Genomic DNA, 16,476 nt, shown 5'->3' with positions numbered 1-16,476 from the left:
TTGTTAGGTATGGGCGACAGCTTTTTATCTACCCCCTGTCCACTGTCCAGCAGCTACTTTTCACTTACATTCACTTCCTTGTTGTCAGGTCCTGGACACTGTGGGTAGCATGGATAACTAACTGGATAGTATGAAACTTCTGCCACTGAAGCCTTAGCAAAGGCAGTTTGGGTCTGGAGAGGAACGAGAACAGGATCAGAACTGAGGTGCCCCTTGGGGTGGCCCACAGACACCTTCAGACCCTTGTAGTCACTCCAGGAATAGCAGGGTGGCCTCTCCCAGCCTTGGGGGCAGATGCAGGGACCCCCTTGGCCTCCCATCAGCTCCCCAGGCTGGCGTCTCTGAGCAAGCTGGCTTAGCGTAACTGTCAATTTGATGTCTGGCCTCTGGTGCCACGGGTCCTCATGGTCCACTGTTTCCTGGGCTCTTTGCTGCTTTGCGGTGACTGGGGCTGGGTGGCCTGGGAAAAAAACTGGAGATCTACCCAGAATAGCTGAGGTTCATCTGATACCAGCCTCGTGGCACTTTCTGGGGGAGGGGAGAACTATGTCCTGCCCGCCAAATTGCCACCTCATTGAGGCTGTTAAAGCCTAACGGAAAACAAGGGGAGAAGATTAGGGGCAAGGGAGAGAGCGTGCCAGGGAAGGGCCAGGCCAGGGAGGAAGAACAGAGGGTCCAGTGCAGAGTTTGCAAGTATCCAGCACCCTGAGGTCTGTAAAAATATCCTGAGATTCATCCAGGCATCTTGGGGTCCATGTGAGTATCCTGGGGTCGGTGTGAGCTGGTCCCTAACAGCTGTGCTGAGCTGTGCTGAGCTGGTCCAGAGTAAGCAGCACAAGGGTCAGTTTCCCCTGAATTTGGCCTTCTTGGTCGTTCCCTTCCTGGCTGACTCTTGTCTCATCGTTAGAAACAGGCGATGGGATTGATGGATTAAAAGGGCTTGGGGCGGGCTCTCAGCTCCCCTGTTTGCTGACAGGGTCCTGCAGTGTATCTCCCTTCTTGTCTCCTTCCCTCTGACTCTCTCTCTCCATCCCCAACTCCTTTGTAGGTGGCTCTTATTGTCCAGGTCTTCAGGAAGGGAGTGAGGGGGCTCGGGGTCCCCCCTTGAGGGCAGAGCCTGTGAGCATCTTCGGGCAGATGGGAAGCAAAAGCAGAGCAGTGAACTGTGACGCCCTCTGTCCCCTGCAGGTTCCTAGGAGGTGAGCACGGACGGTATGCAAAGTTGTGAATCCAGTGGCGACAGCGCGGATGACCCTCTCAGTTGTGGCCTGCGGAGAAGGGGACAGCCTCGTGTGGTGGTGATTGGTGCCGGCTTGGCTGGCCTGGCTGCGGCCAAAGCACTTCTGGAGCAGGGCTTTACGAATGTCACTGTGCTTGAGGCTTCCAGCCGCATCGGAGGCCGTGTACAGAGCGTGAAACTTGGTAAGCACCTCAGTTCACCTCAGCCCAGTCACCTTCCAAGGTCACCTCTTGTCCTCTAATGTACTGGCCCAGCCTCAAATCTCGTTATTTCAGTGTCTTCCCTGGAATAAGTGTTCCATCATGCAGTCTGCCTGGGCATTTTCCAGAAACTTCCTCTGCCCCCTTCTCAGCACCCTCTCGAGATGGGCGACAGAATGGGGCTCTGGCCTTTATTTTTGGAGGATGATCTAGGGTTCATAGTTTTTAGGAGGGAGAGGATACCTAGAACCAAACTGTCGTGGCAGTGGGTAGCCAGTTTCTATTTCACAAGAGGGGAAATTCTGCAAGTTCCTATTAGTCATGAACTTTTGAGTATGAATTAGTGTATTATGAATTAGTGTATGGGTATGAATTAGTGTATTATGACTGAGAACTAGCCCCAGGACAGTAGGAGGCTCAGGGCAGTGGAAGTGGAAGATTTTGGGCTGCCTTGTGAGTGATGGGCAGGTCTTAGGATTGTCTGGGAAGAAGGTCTGCCCAGGTTGCAGAGTAATGAGGACTCTGGAGAAAGCAGCCAGTGTAAGAGACCTACCCCAGGGGAGGGCAGATTTTGCCAGGGGTCCTAGTGGATGGTGAATTACCTGAAATGCAGCTGGAAGCCAGAGTTTCCCATCTAGGGGGGCTGATCAATCAGACCATGAAAATAGCCCAGTGGTCACTCATGGTAGCCAGGAGTGTGTGGGCTAGACTGACCCTCCAGAAGATTTCATGCTGTGTCTCTTCCCACACAGGCATCAAGGCCAAGCAGACTGTGTAGCAACTTTTGATGAATGGGGCAGCTGGCTTGGGAAATAGGTTGTCAGGCTTAAAATAAGCAGAGATGGAGGAGACATGGGGATCTTCTTGCTTCTTTCAGAAACTTCAGTCACATTAAAAGTCTCCCCTTAGAGCATTTCCTGGAAGGTGTACGTGCAGTTACATCTGTCTTTCCCTGGCACTCACAGGAGTGCCTGTTGGCAGTGAGGATGAAAGTGCAGTCTAAGGAACTCGCAACCTGGGAACAGCCAGCTGGGAAGCCCTGAGACTTTTGCTCGACATCTGATTGGCTGGCCAGGAGCCTTAGGGATGGAATGACTCCATTTGTGGCTCTTGAGTCTTGATGAGAATTCAAGGTCTGACCTGAAAGCAGAAGACAAGAGGACAAATGGCCCAGGCTCAGTGGTAGTTGACGGCTGCCATGCAGGGAAGTTGGGTAGAAGGCAACAAGGTGCAAGGGCTGGGGCTGCAGGAGGCCAAGGGGGTGCATGTGGCAGGGAGGGGCGGGGAGCCTTCCTTGTGGGGCAGGGAGCTTGGCAGGGCTTCAGGGGATGAGGGGAGTTGGGTAAGTAATTAGAAGAAGGAAGGGGGTAATTAATCCCATACACGGAATGATGTAAGTGAGGAATCACATCAAGGCAGACCCTACCAGGATACAGGAGAGCAAGTCCAGGCACAGGTGTATGTGTGTGTGCTGTGTATGCAGACACGCAGGGCTGACAGCCCAGACTGCAGTTGGACTTGCTATAGCGTGAGATGCTAGCTGTGAATCCTGGGCATAAGGGCAGGGGCCCCAAGGACACTGCCCAGTAGATGTGGAGCCGGTACCTGGTACCTTGTGGATGCAGGGATGTAGCAAGGATGACAGAGATGAGACGCACGTGGGAGAGGGCAGGGAACATCCTCAGACTGAGGCCTGCTTCGGGCTGGGCTACTTCATCTCCTTGTAAAGCTTGGCAGGGGGGTAGGGGTGGAGCACTGACCTTGCTGCTGACCTTGACTTCCTCTCCTTGTTCCTGCTTATGCCTAGATACCCATGCTTGGTCGTCACTGCCCAGTGACTATGACTTGGAGCTGTCTGGTGTCCCCTGGGGAGGGTCCAGCATGCAGGCCCCTTTTGCTCCTTTTGGGAGTTCAAACTGAGCAAGACACCATGGGGAGCCCTAGGCCTGGGGCTCTAAAGGAGAATTAGTAATAAATGTCCCCAGTGCCGACCCCCCCACCCCCTCCCCGGGAACCCCTCGGAAGGAGGGCACTGGGTGCCATCTAGTCTGCCCACTTTTTCTGGACAAAGGGACCTATGCATTTTGCTTCTGATTCCAGAGACACCAGGAAATTATGCCTTGCCTTGGCTTGAAGTTGATTGTGTTTTCTCTTGCTCTGTGTTTGGCACATAGATGCATACAGGGCGTTTTATTTTATTTTATTTTGTTTTTTTTAAGTAACTGATGGTTTAATTAGAATCAGCCCGAAGAAGAGGAATGCCCAGTTCCTGGGTTGAGGGATGATTGTTGTCTGTTATGGTGTATGAGAGAGCTGTTGCTGTGTTAACAGACCACCCCAAAATGTAGTGGCTTAAAATAGCACCATTTTATTGCTGATATTCTGTGGCTCCAGAAATTTGGGTTTCTGTCCATAGTAGTCACAGTCTAAGAGGGTGAAAGTGGAAGCCACAAGGTTTCTTGAGGCCTAGGCTCTGATGTCACAAACGTTGCTTTCACTGCCTTCTGTTAATCAGAGAAAGGTGCAAGGTCAACCAGAGGGGTGGGGAAAGATTCCATCTCTCGATAGGAGGACTGGCAAAGCTACACTGCAAAGGGCCATGTGTGTAAGGATAGGAGGAATTATTGTGACCATCTTGGCAAAAAAGTTACCACACATGACGTCTTGAATCAAGCCTCCAAAAACAAAACAAAACACCAAAAAATGTTCTTTTCTATTGTCCTTTCATTGTTTCAGCTCCCCGGGAGCTAGGCAGGGGAGAAGACAAATGTATCATAGCCTCTGCAGCATGAGACCTAGGCACAGTGGCAACTTGCCTCAGGGCATCTGGTACCTCGGCTATGGATGGGGAGGTAGAACGAGCCATCAGCCCTGTCCCAGCTTGGGCCAAGGCATTGACCTCTGTTCCATCAGATCTGCAGGGCTCTCACCTGTGCCATAGGATGAAAAGCTTGGTTTTCTCCAGAAGTCGGTCTTAGACTGCCTTGGAGAGGAGTCTTCCAAACTGTGATGTTTGCCCTCTTTCCTCTGTCCCAGATTGAGTTGGGAGGTGGCCATTTTCTGTCTGGGAGAGGCTTTGACTCTGGGCCACTGGATGTTGAGGAATTAGAGTTAAGACCAAATGGGGACTTTGGGTCTAGAGGGCTGGGCCTCCTCAATGGGTGCCTCAGGTCCCTTGCTCCCCTCACTGGGCCCATTGTACTCTCTGGTACCCATAGACTTTCTCCCGAGGTGGGGGCACCAATGAGGAAGGAGGGTCTTGTCTGGTGTTATCTTAGAAGGAGAGTTTTCCAATTATTGCAGTCAGGTGACCTGCTGTCAGATCATAGAGTCGTTCAGGGTCGAAGTTATCTCAGCTATAACATGGAATCTATTTCGTGCCACATGTGGTTTCTACAAGGAATTTTTCGCTGAAGACTTTGGTTCATTGCTAGAAGGGTCTTAATCCCGTTCCTGCCCTGTTGTTGCGGGTGGAGAGGAAGGATCCTTTTGGAGGAAGGAGGGTGAGGCAGAAGAAGTCCTTGCCCCTCTAAGAGCCTGTTGTCACCATCAGGACACGCCACCTTTGAGCTGGGAGCCACGTGGATCCATGGCTCCCACGGGAATCCCATCTATCATCTAGCAGAAGCCAATGGCCTCCTGGAAGAGACAACTGATGGGGAGCGCAGTGTGGGCCGCATCAGCCTCTATTCCAAGAATGGCGTGGCCTGCTACCTCACCAACCATGGCCGCAGGATCCCCAAGGACGTGGTTGAGGAATTCAGTGATTTATACAACGAGGTGAGGTATTAGGACAGCTGGGCATAAGGGTGTGGGGGGCAGGGAGTGCCCTGGCAGTGTGTGTGTGTATGTCGGGGGTGGGAGGCTGGGTGATCTGCCGGGGTCTTCTATGATCCTGGTCATGTTGCACACTCTCTGGGCCCTGTATTTGGAAAGTGAGGACAATCTAAGGATAGAATGAACATGATGAATGAGAGAAGCGCTAGGTAAGAGATTATTGATACTCATAATTAAATATTTTCCCAGAAGGCCTTAAACATCTTTTATTAGATTTAGTACTAGGTATGTGGGTGTGATTATTGTTGTTACTGCTCTTAGATACTCTTGTAAATGGTAGTTTTAAAAAACCTTATTTTCTAATAGAGTATAGAATTGTAACTGATTTTTTTAAATTGAGTATAGCTGATTTACAGTATTGTATTAGTTTCAGGTGTGAACACAGTGATTCAATATTTTTATACATTATGCTTCATTTAAAGTTATTGCAAAATAATGATAACATTTCTCTGTGCTATGTAATATAGCCTTGTTTCTTATTTACTTTATACACAGTAGTTTGTATCTCTTAATCTCACACCCTTATCTTGCCCTTCCCTCCTTCTTTCTCCTCACTGGTAACCACTAGTTTTGTTCTCTATCCAAGTTTTTTTCTGTTTTGTTATATTCATTCATTCATTTTATTTTTTTAGATTCTACATATAAGTGATAACAGAGTATTTTCTCTAACTTATTTCATTAAACATAACACCCTCTAGGTCCATCCGCATTGCTGCATATGGCAGATTTTCATTCTTTTTTATGACCGAATAAAATTCCGTTTTGTGTGTGTGTGTCTTTGTTCATTCATCTGTTGATGGGCACCTAGGTTGCTCCCTTAGCTTGGCTGTTGTAAATAATGCTGTGGTGAACATTGGGGTGCAAGTATCTTTTTTTTTTTTTCTTGCTTTTTAGGGCCAAGCCTGAGACATATGGAGGTTCCCAGACTATGGGTCAAATTGGAGTTGCAGCTGCTGGCCTACACCATAGCCACAGCAACATGGGATCTGAGCTGCGTCTGCAACCTAAACCACAACTCACAGCAACACCGGTTCCTTGATCCACTGAGTGAGGCCAGGGATTGAACCAGCATCCTCATGGATACTAATCAGATTCCTTTCTGCTGCGCCACAGTGGGAACTCTGGCAAGTATCTTTTTGAATTAGTGTTTTCTTTTTCTTTGGATATATACTCAAGAGTGGAATTACTGGATCATAGTTACATTTTTAATTTTTTGAGGAAGCTCTATACTGTTTCCCATAGTGGCTGCTCCAATTTACATTCTGCCAACAGTGCACAAGGGTTCCCTTTCTTCCACACCCTTGCCAACATTTGGTTATTTGTGTCTTTTTTGATGATAGCCAGCATGACAGGGGTGAGGTGATATCTCATTGTTATTTTAACTTGCATCTCCCTGATGATTAGCTGTGTTGAGCATCTTTTCATGTACCTGTGCCATCTATATGTCTTCTTTGGGAAAATGTGTATTCAGGTCTTCTGCCCATTTTTTGAATTGAGTTGTTGTTTTTGTTTTTTGATATTGAGTTGTATGAGATGTTTATATATTTTTAGATATTAACCTCCGATTGGTCATATCATTTGCAAATATTTTCTCCCATACTGTAGTAGTCATCTTTTTGTTTTTCAGTGCTTTCCAAAAGCTTTTAGGTTAAATTAAATTAAATTACATCAGTCCATTTTTTGCTTTTATTTATTTTGCCTTAGGAGACTGATTCAAAAAAAAAAAAAAACAAAAAACAAAAAACAAACCCTACTATAATTTATGTCAAAGTATTCTGCATATGTTCTTTTCTAGGAATTTCATTTTCTTGGATGTTACATTTAGGTCTTTAATCCATTTTGAGTTTATTTTTGTATATGTGTGAGAAAGTGTTCTAATTTCACTTTTTTACATGTGGCTATCCTGTTTCACCAGCAGCACTTATTGAAGAGACTGTATTTTCTCCACATATATTCTGCCTCCTTATCATAGATTGTGTGTGGGTTTATTTCTGGGCTGTTTTGTTCGGTTGATCTGCATGTGTTTCTGTACCAGTACCATGCTGTTTTGGTTACTATAGCTTTGTAGTATAGTCTTAAGTCAAGGCATGTGATACCTCAAGCTTTGTTCTTTTTTCTCAAGGTTGCATTGGCAATTTGGGATCTTTCATGGTTCTATATAAATATTTTTTTCTTTTTAAGGCCATACCTGCAGCGTATGGAAGTTCCTGGGGTAGGGGTCAAGTCAGGGTTGCAGCTGGAGGTCTACACCATGGCCACAGCAGTGCTGGATCCAAGCCACATCTGTGACCTACACCACAGTTTGCAATGATGCTGGATACTTAACCCACTGAGCGAGGCCAGGGATTGAACCCACATCCTCACAGTCACTGTGTTGGGTCCTTAACTTGCTGAGCTACAATGGGAACTCCATATAAATTTTAAGATTATTTGTTTCAGTTACGTGCAAAATGTCATGGGTGTTTAAATTGATTTTAGCCACCTTGCTAAATTGTTATTTTAACTCTAATATTTTATATATTATATATAATAATATTATTATATATTATATATAATATTAATTTATATTCTAATGATATTTTTGAATTTTATGAATATAATCCTGTACTAAAAAAATGAGAATTTCGCTTTTACTTTTTAATTCTCAGACCAGTGTTGTCCAATAGAATTTTCCATGATAATGGAGATGTTTTAGACCTGCCTGCCCTACCCAGTGTGGCAGTCACTAGCCACATGTGGCTTTTGAGGCTTAGTAATACTAAGGAACTAGATGTTTAATTTAATTTTAAATTGCCATAGAGATCTAATGACTACTGTATTGGACAGCACAACCTAAAACTATTCATTTTTCTTGCCTTTTTGCACTGGCAACCTCCAGTACAGTGTTGGATAGAAATGGCAGTGGCACACATCTTTGTCTTATTCAGGTTTTTAAAAATTGTTAATATTTTAAGTAACTTTTCAGTGGTGCCATGAACATGTAGATCTTGCCTTCCAATAACTTGTCATTTATCGTGTAATGACCCTTCACATCAGGTCAGTAAATTGGCCAACAGCCATCTATTGTACATTTCCTTTGTCTCTTGGGCCTGGGAAAAGAGAAATGACCCTTGTTTTGGGGTAGTCCCTGCTCAATGGAGGACAGGCACACTTAGTGTCTCATGTTTGTGTACCCACAAACTACATGGTGTACAGTCCTATAGTGTTGTGCATTCTCACTAAATACTATTATTAAACAGATAAGAATTAGTATTCTTCAGTGTAGACCTTCCTGGTGGGAGTCAGTCACGTCCTGATTTCCATGTTGCTGTGAGTGCTTCGAGCTGGGAGGCCTCTTGAGAATGACTTTCAGGGTCCATGATTGACTTGTTCTTCTAAATGTCCTTCACAGTTCATCATCATCAACTTCTGCTTGTGGGTCTGATTTTTGAAAGCCGAGAGTGTGAGTCATGGAAAGTAGGATGGATAAAGTTTGGTTATCACTCTGGCAGTGCTGCTTTGGTCAGAAGGAAGCGGTTTTATCCCTGAGGTCAAGAAAGCAATTGCCTTATGCAGCTCTTAAACAATGCTGGAGATTGCCTTCATTCAAGTATCAGTTCTACCATTTATTAGCTGTATAATCGTGAGCCAGTTGTTGTGCCTCTCTGAGCCTTACTTTCTGCATCTGTAAAATGGACACAGTTGTACCTACTTCATAGTCATGAAGACTAAATGAGGAGTTTCCGTTGTGGTGCAGCAGAAATGAATCCGACTAGTATCCATGCAGATGAGGGTTTGATCCCTGGCCTCGCTCAGTGGGTTAAGGATCTGGCGTTACCATGAGCTGTGATGTAGGTTGTGGACGCAGCTTGGATCTGATGTTTCTGTGGTTGTGGTGTAGGCAGGCAGCTGCAGCTCGGATTGGATCCGTAACCTGGGAACTTCTATATGCTGTGGTGCAGTCCTAAAAGGCAAAAAAAAAAAAAAAAAAAAAAAAAAAAAGACAGAGAGAGATCCTAATGAAAAGTGCTTAATGAGAATGAGGATTGGGGTGAGTAATATTATTAGCTGTTACAGACCTGTCTCATTTTCTTTGGTCACATTGGGAAGATGTCACATAACCCAGGATAGGAGATTGTACCCATATGACAAGGAGTGTGTTCAGTTAAGGCTGTCCTAGTCAGTGGTTGACCTAAGGGTCACATAGATGGACTAAATTTGTTAGTCCTCAGTTGGGTCCTCAGCTTTAGTTAACATAAGCTGACTGGCTACTGTGTTGCTTATCATCTAAGGCAAAACCCTGGGGGGAGAGGAGGCAAGTTGAAAGCCTGATTCCTTGGCAGTGGTGCTGGGTGAGGAATTTGCTGAGGACTCCAGTTAAGGCCAAATGCCCAGTGTCTTGTGACTGTGGGGAGAAAAATGAATAAACTCACGTTCTTTATATTTTGTACTTCAGAGACATACTTAATTCATGTTTCTCTCTTGTGGAGGCCTTTCCCTTGGGTAGAGTAGTGGGGGGTGGGCCATGCGCCTTCCTTCCTCCACCGAGCAGCCCCAGGGCCGGGGTGCAGGGCAGGCACATTCCTGTGAGTGTATGTTGCCCAAATTCAGATTCACTTTAGGAAGGGAAACATGCCATGCATCGGCACCAGCCACAGACATTTGGCCAAGGAGCCCACAATTGCCAGTGTCCTCAGAGGGAGAGTGGGCATGTGATCACGCTCACCACGCTTCAGGGAGGCCAGGGTCTTGGATAAAGTCCACAGCCCTCGGCATGACTTTCGTGGCACCTGCCTGCCTTTCCAAACCCCTGTCTTGCAACTGTCTTTCTCCTCACTGCCCACTTCACAAGACTGAGCCACTTTGAATGCATCTCACACTCTCCCTCTCCATATGCTGTTCCTTCTGCCTAAAATACTTTTCCTCTTCCTTCCTCTGCCTCCCTGGCTGTCTCCTGACTGAGGGAGGCTGTCTGAGTTGATCTCACAATCCCTGGTATAATAGCCAGTTATAACATCTCCCCAGCTTGAGTGAGGGTGGCAGCTCAGTTCTGTGTCCGTCTTGCTCACTCTTACAACCTGCGTCGGGCATAGAGCCCAGTCAGTGTTTATTGAGTGAATGTTGGGGCTCAGGCTTTGCCCTTGGGGGATCCCACGCCTGACCCAGGGCAGGCTTGCTTTCTTCAGGGAGACCTGCCCAGTGTCTGGTGGGTGTTACATACCAGGCGGGCAAGGCAGGCAATAGGACCTTGCTCTAAGGGACTCTTCATTGTTTTCTGTTGATGAAGTGTGGGTTGGGGTTCATGCCAAAATATGCCCACGAAATACACTTCCATTCTTTGGTGCACTGGGTACCCCTCCTCTCTACACGCCTTGCCCCAGCATGGCCTCTTCCTTAAATGCATCTAGGTCCTGCAATAAAGGGGTCACTTTGTGTGGGTCTGAGCACCGCCCCGGAGGGTCTCCTTTTCAGATCAGATTTCAAGGCCCCTTCTGCTTCCTCTCCCCTCAGAACACTGGCCAGGCCACTGCTCCACACTGCCCTCCTGGGAGAGGGTGAAGCAGATACCCTTGGGGAGGAATGTCAGGGAAAGAGTTTGTGCATTTGGTTCTTGGAAAAGGGAAATGTGTGTAGACCTGGGTTCTCCAGTGGGCGGTCTGCTTGGCCATGCAGAGCGCATGGGGAGGCAGTTCCTTTCCCACAGACTTTAGAGGCACATCAGCTGCTTCACTTTGATCTAAGCAAGGGCCCAGTAAGAGAGCCGCTGGGGCCCATCCCACCTCCTGAGTCTGGACGCAAGGAAGCTGGCTGCCCAGCTTCAGCTTGCCATCCCCAAACCCGATTTCTCATGGTGCAGCCTCAGTGCGGCACTGAGTGCCATGCTGCTTTACCAAGGGAGGGGTGCCATGGGCTCGGCACATCTGGGAGCACCTGGCAGGTCATGACTTTTGAGTTGGAGCCCTTAGGTCTGAGATGCAGGCAGGATGAGTGAGTGTGTTTTCAGTTCCCTGTCCTGGGGTTTCTCTGCAGGTCTATAACTTGACCCAGGAGTTCTTCCGGCATGGTAAACCAGTCAATGCTGAGAGTCAGAACAGTGTGGGGGTGTTCACCCGAGAGGAGGTGCGAAACCGCATCAGGGATGACCCTGATGAGCCGGAGGCCACCAAGCGCCTGAAGCTCGCCATGATCCAGCAGTACCTGAAGGTATCTTTGCCATCTCGGAGCTCTCTTGAGTACAAATACCAGAGTGAGGAAGACTGATCCTGGGGAAGCTGGGTCCGAGGAGGGCGGCCTTGCCCTGAGGTCCTGCTCCTGCCCCTGTCCAGCCTTGGCGGTCACCTGGCTCCCCTCTGGCTCTTCCCACAGGTGGAGAGCTGTGAGAGTAGCTCACACAGCATGGATGAGGTGTCCCTGAGCGCCTTTGGGGAGTGGACTGAGATTCCCGGTGCCCACCACATCATCCCCTCGGGCTTCATGCGGGTTGTGGAGCTGCTGGCAGAAGGCATCCCGGCCCACGTCATCCAGCTGGGGAAACCTGTCCGTTGTGTTCACTGGAACCAGGCCTCAGCTCGCCCCCGGGGCCCTGAGATTGAGCCCCGGGGTGAGGGTGACCATAACCATGACGCTGGGGAGGGCAGCCAGGGTGGAGAGGAGCCCCCCGGGGAGAGGCAGGACGAGGACGAGCAGTGGCCGGTGCTGGTGGAGTGCGAAGACTGCGAGGTGATCCCCGCCGACCACGTGATCGTGACCGTGTCGCTGGGCGTGCTCAAGAGGCAGCACGCTAGCTTCTTCCAGCCGGGCCTGCCCACCGAGAAGGTGGTGGCCATCCACCGCCTGGGCATCGGCACCACCGACAAGATCTTTCTAGAATTTGAGGAGCCCTTCTGGGGCCCCGAGTGCAACAGCCTGCAGTTTGTGTGGGAAGACGAGGCTGAGAGCCGCACGCTCACCTACCCGCCCGAGCTCTGGTACCGCAAGATCTGCGGCTTCGATGTTCTCTACCCGCCTGAGCGCTACGGCCACGTGCTGAGTGGCTGGATCTGTGGGGAGGAGGCGCTGGTCATGGAGAAGTGCGACGACGAGGCGGTGGCCGAGATCTGCACGGAGATGCTGCGGCAGTTCACGGGTGCGTCCTCGGCCCTGCTCTTCCAGCCTTGTACCATCTGCCCTCCTCCGCGAGACCCCTCTGCGTCTCCTGCGCCATGTGCTAGCTAGCATCCCTGTGGCCAGGTCGCAATGCCGAGGTGGGTTGCCCAGGGGCAGAGACGCCTGAAGGGCGCCACGTCTTAGCCTTGGCTTCTAAATTGCAGGCCCTCCCCGTTTGGAACTTGAGACACTCAAAACCACAGGCTCTGGATTTCTTCTTTCTAAGGGCTGATGGTAAAAAAAACTCAGACATCACCGCAAAACCGCAGATTGCCCATTTCCTACTCATGTTGTCTGGCTAGGAGATGGATTTGCGTGTGTGGTTTTTTTGTTTTTTGTTTTTTTTTTGTCAACTCTTTTAGTTGAACGTCCTTCCTCCCCTATCCCAGAAGAGCCTCCCAGGAACCCCTGGTGTTGGAAGGGGGAATGTGATTATATGGGATGTTTATCAGATAGCAAAGTTAAGACCTGCAGAGAGGAGATGTCTTGCTGGGAGTCACCGGGAGGTGTTGAGGGGTACACAGCTTAAATCCCAGCCTCCGCACTCCCTCCTCCAGGCCTCCTCATAGCAGCCTGGCCTTCTTGGAGCCCTGGAGGTAGAGTGAGAGTTGTCTGCTCAGGGGTGTCTTCTGGGTGCAACCATTTCTGACCCTCGTCCCCTTGGCTTTTCTCTCTCCCCAATAGGGAATCCCAACATTCCAAAGCCTCGGCGAATCCTGCGCTCGGCCTGGGGCAGCAATCCCTACTTCCGGGGCTCCTATTCGTACACACAGGTGGGCTCAAGTGGGGCCGATGTGGAGAAGCTGGCCAAGCCCCTGCCGTACACTGAGAGCTCCAAGACAGCGGTGAGTGTGGGTGTGCTGGGTGCATAAGGGGTGCAGGCTGATGGGATCTGTGGCGGGTGAGGAAGGGTATTTTGTATGTGTGCTTTGTCCAGGGGGCGGAGAGGGAGGGGAGTGTCCCCTTGGGAGGGCCAAGGCAAGATAGATGGAGCAGCTCCCATAACAGAAGAGGAAACAGGAAAATGTGCCCTTACATCGGGGAGAACAAATGGAATCAAATTGAGGTGTATCACATACTTTCCTGAGGTTATAAAAAAGGAGCCATTTAATGCTGTGCTGTCCAATATGGTAGCCATTAGTCACATGTAATTTAACTAAAATTTAAAGTCATAAATATGACATTTTGTTCTTTAGCTGCACTAGTCACGTGTCAAGTTTGAGAGCCACTTGTTGCTTGTGGTACCACTTTAGAGTGTGTCACTATAGAGCATTTCTGTCATCGTGGAAAGTTCTTTTGGTCAGCACTGACCCAGTATATTTTATTTATTTTCCCCTGTATGTTGTAGAAAATAAGACTGAGAATATGGACCCACCCCCAAATTATATCAACTATATAATAATATATAGAAAAAATAGTGAATCAAAAAGAAATTATCTATAATGTACTTCTCCCATAAAGTAGATTTTGAGTTTCCCCCACCAAACAGACACATACAATAAATGTTAAAACCCCAACAGAATTATATTTAAAATAATTCTTTGATGTAATTGGTGAAGAAGATTGCAGTCAACCAATGTGTGTTGTGCTTGCCCTGGCGGTGCTCCGGGGCAGAGAGGAAAAGGCCTTCCCTGCCGCTACAGCCATCTTCCTGAAAAGCACACCATCTCTTGTCACCTGCATCACTTAGGACTAGTGCATGTAACAAAAAGCAAAACAAAACAAACTGTGGTTTAAACAAGACGGAAGTTTCCTTCTGTCACAGAAAAGGAAAATCCAGAGGTAGGTATCGGGGCCCCGTGTCATTAGCCGTGGCTCCATCTTCCAGGCCACCCTGTGGTCCAAGAGGGCTGTGGAGGCTGCTGCTCTTGCTCTCATGTCTGTGACAGGTTCCTGGGTAAAAGAGGTGAACCCCTGGGCTGAGTCAGTGTCTCTCAGCAACAATGCTGATTGGCTAGAACATAATCACATGACTCCACCAGCTGGATGGGAGTGGGCCCAGTGAAAAGTCAGGACTTCTGTTACTGAGGAGAAAGAGAATGGATGTGGGAGGAGGCAGCTTGCCCTCTGCCACAACATGTGCCCCACTTTCAGTTTAACCACCTCTGCAGGTTCCTTGTTGGTAGGTTAAAACCTCACTACTCAAGGTGGGTGGTCCATGGACCAGCAGCACCAGCATCAGGTGGAAGCATGTTAGAAATGGAGATCTCAGCCCACCCAGACTTGCTGAATTAAAAACTGCATTCTGCCTGGGTCCCTAGCGGGTACCTTTGCACATTCAGTTTGAGATGTACTGGAATAAATTCCAAACTCAAGCTCAGAAAGCAGGCATCCGTATTTTGCTGGGACCCCACCTAGACAGCCTGCTTTCTTGAGGCCCTGACTGTACCAAAATTCTCACTGTCTCCTAGGCAAGGCCTGCTTTGGTGCATTTTTGCTCCCATTTCCCTTTCTTCCTGAAACGTCCTTTACCTGTTTATCCAGCATATTCCAAGAAGAAACCCAAAGGTCCTGTCCTCTGGGAAGCTTTGTGTGATTCTGCTTGGCAATGGGCTTCTTTTCTGGGCTCTCAGCCTCTCGCCCAAACACCCATCATGTCACATATGATGCCATTTAGTAATTGGATTTCGTGTCTGGCTTCCCCACCAGCAAGGAAGCTCCTCAAAGCAGCTGCCTGGTCTCCTTTTATCTTCCAAGTGCCCAGAACAGTCCCTGGAACCTAATAGGGGCTCTATAAAGGTTTGTTAAATTACTGCCTAACTGTATCGAGTGCTTATATTCTTTCAGGTTCTAAGTGCTTTAGATATGTTATTTCACTTGATCCTTACAACCACCCTAAGAAGTAGATGGATGGTATAAGGCCATTTTGCAGATGAAGAAATCAAGGCTTAGGGAGGTTATGTCATTCCCTGAGTTCACTAGTAAGAGGCACAGTGAGTCTCTGAAACTGTGTAGTCAGGACTCATAAAAGCCTCAGAGCAGAATGGATGGAGGCCTGGATGTTTGGGGAAGAAGCAGGGGAAGACGGGCAGGTGGGATGGGCAACTCCTCATCCTGTGGAAACAGCAAAACCTGCATCTCAAGATGGTTGCTCATTCCTCTCTGACTTGTAGTATGGATGGGGGGGGGGGGTTCTGGGGCAGACAGGTAGCCTTTCTTGCTCCTCCACCTTCACTTCCCTGTCCCCCTGCCCAGCCCATGCAGGTGCTGTTCTCGGGTGAGGCCACCCACCGCAAGTACTATTCCACCACCCATGGTGCTCTGCTTTCTGGCCAGCGTGAGGCTGCCCGTCTCATTGAGATGTACCAAGACCTCTTCCAGCAGGGGACCTGAAGGCCTCCTTGCTGCCGAGCGTGTTCCTTAAAGAACCACTAACTCGTGACTGCCAGCCCTGCCCCTTGCTGCTGTGTATGCCTCGTTTCCTAATCCTCTGTAGAATGGATTTGTATCTTTTGTAGAGCTAGACACCTGACTGGCTTCAGACCTGGCCCTGTAGCTTTTCCTTTTCTCCGTGCTGGGTGGTGACCAAGGTGGGGTCCATTGATTTACCTCTGTGCTCTGACCTCTGACCTCCCCCCATGCCTCCCCTCATCTCTGGCCTTGTTATTGTAAGTGCCTTCAATACTTTGCATTTTGGGATAATAAAAGAGGCTTGCCCTTCCTATGCTCCTCAGCTTCTCTCTTCCATTTTTCTCAGTGGGGTATGTGTATGTGTGTGTGTGTCATCCTCTTTGAGGGAGGGGATGGTAGGGGGAGCTGTGGTCTGGCTGTACCCCCACAGGGGAAGGTGCCTGCCTTTACTGAATGGGCATTTTCTCATCCCAGTCTGTCTGTAGTTGTTTCCTTCCTGCTGGTGAGACCCCTCAGGGGTAAGGGCCCCTCCCTGCCCAGCCCCAGCTCCTTCAGGACAGGCCTGAGTCTGCCTGCTGGCCATTTACCGGATTTCTCAGAGCCTCAGTGGGTGATATGGCCACATGGAGTGAAGGTGAGTTTTATGAGAGGGGACACCTGCTGTTGCTCCCTGCCAGGCTCTGCTGTGTTAATTATTAACAGTGTCACTTGGCCACAGGGCCC

The 16,476-nt window shown here is 48.8% G+C and overlaps 1 protein-coding gene across 13 annotated transcripts in view; it reads left to right on the top strand.

Moving 5' to 3' along the window:
* Positions 1-16,075, top strand: part of SMOX (spermine oxidase) — a 39,056-nt gene extending 22,981 nt beyond the window's left edge. For 2 of the 13 annotated variants that reach the window (NM_001444522.1, XM_085002641.1), the window contains 7 exon segments: positions 1,189-1,422; positions 4,994-5,220; positions 11,287-11,460; positions 11,623-12,382; positions 13,087-13,247; positions 15,052-15,141; positions 15,598-16,075. In NM_001444522.1, coding sequence (NP_001431451.1) covers positions 1,215-1,422; positions 4,994-5,220; positions 11,287-11,460; positions 11,623-12,382; positions 13,087-13,247; positions 15,052-15,141; positions 15,598-15,735 — 1,758 coding nt within the window. In that variant the 5' untranslated portion in view covers positions 1,189-1,214 and the 3' untranslated portion in view covers positions 15,736-16,075. 13 annotated transcript variants of the gene reach the window in all.
* Positions 16,076-16,476: the final 401 nt, after the last annotated feature.

The sequence above is a fragment of the Sus scrofa genome, chromosome 17 (assembly GCF_054392235.1).
Source record: "Sus scrofa isolate SSC_HxYL_T2T_F1_AM1 chromosome 17, Sscrofa_HxYL_maternal_Yorkshire_Landrace_v2.0, whole genome shotgun sequence".
Classification (NCBI taxonomy): Eukaryota; Metazoa; Chordata; class Mammalia; order Artiodactyla; family Suidae; genus Sus; species Sus scrofa.
This window is presented reverse-complemented; position numbering and strand designations above follow the sequence as displayed.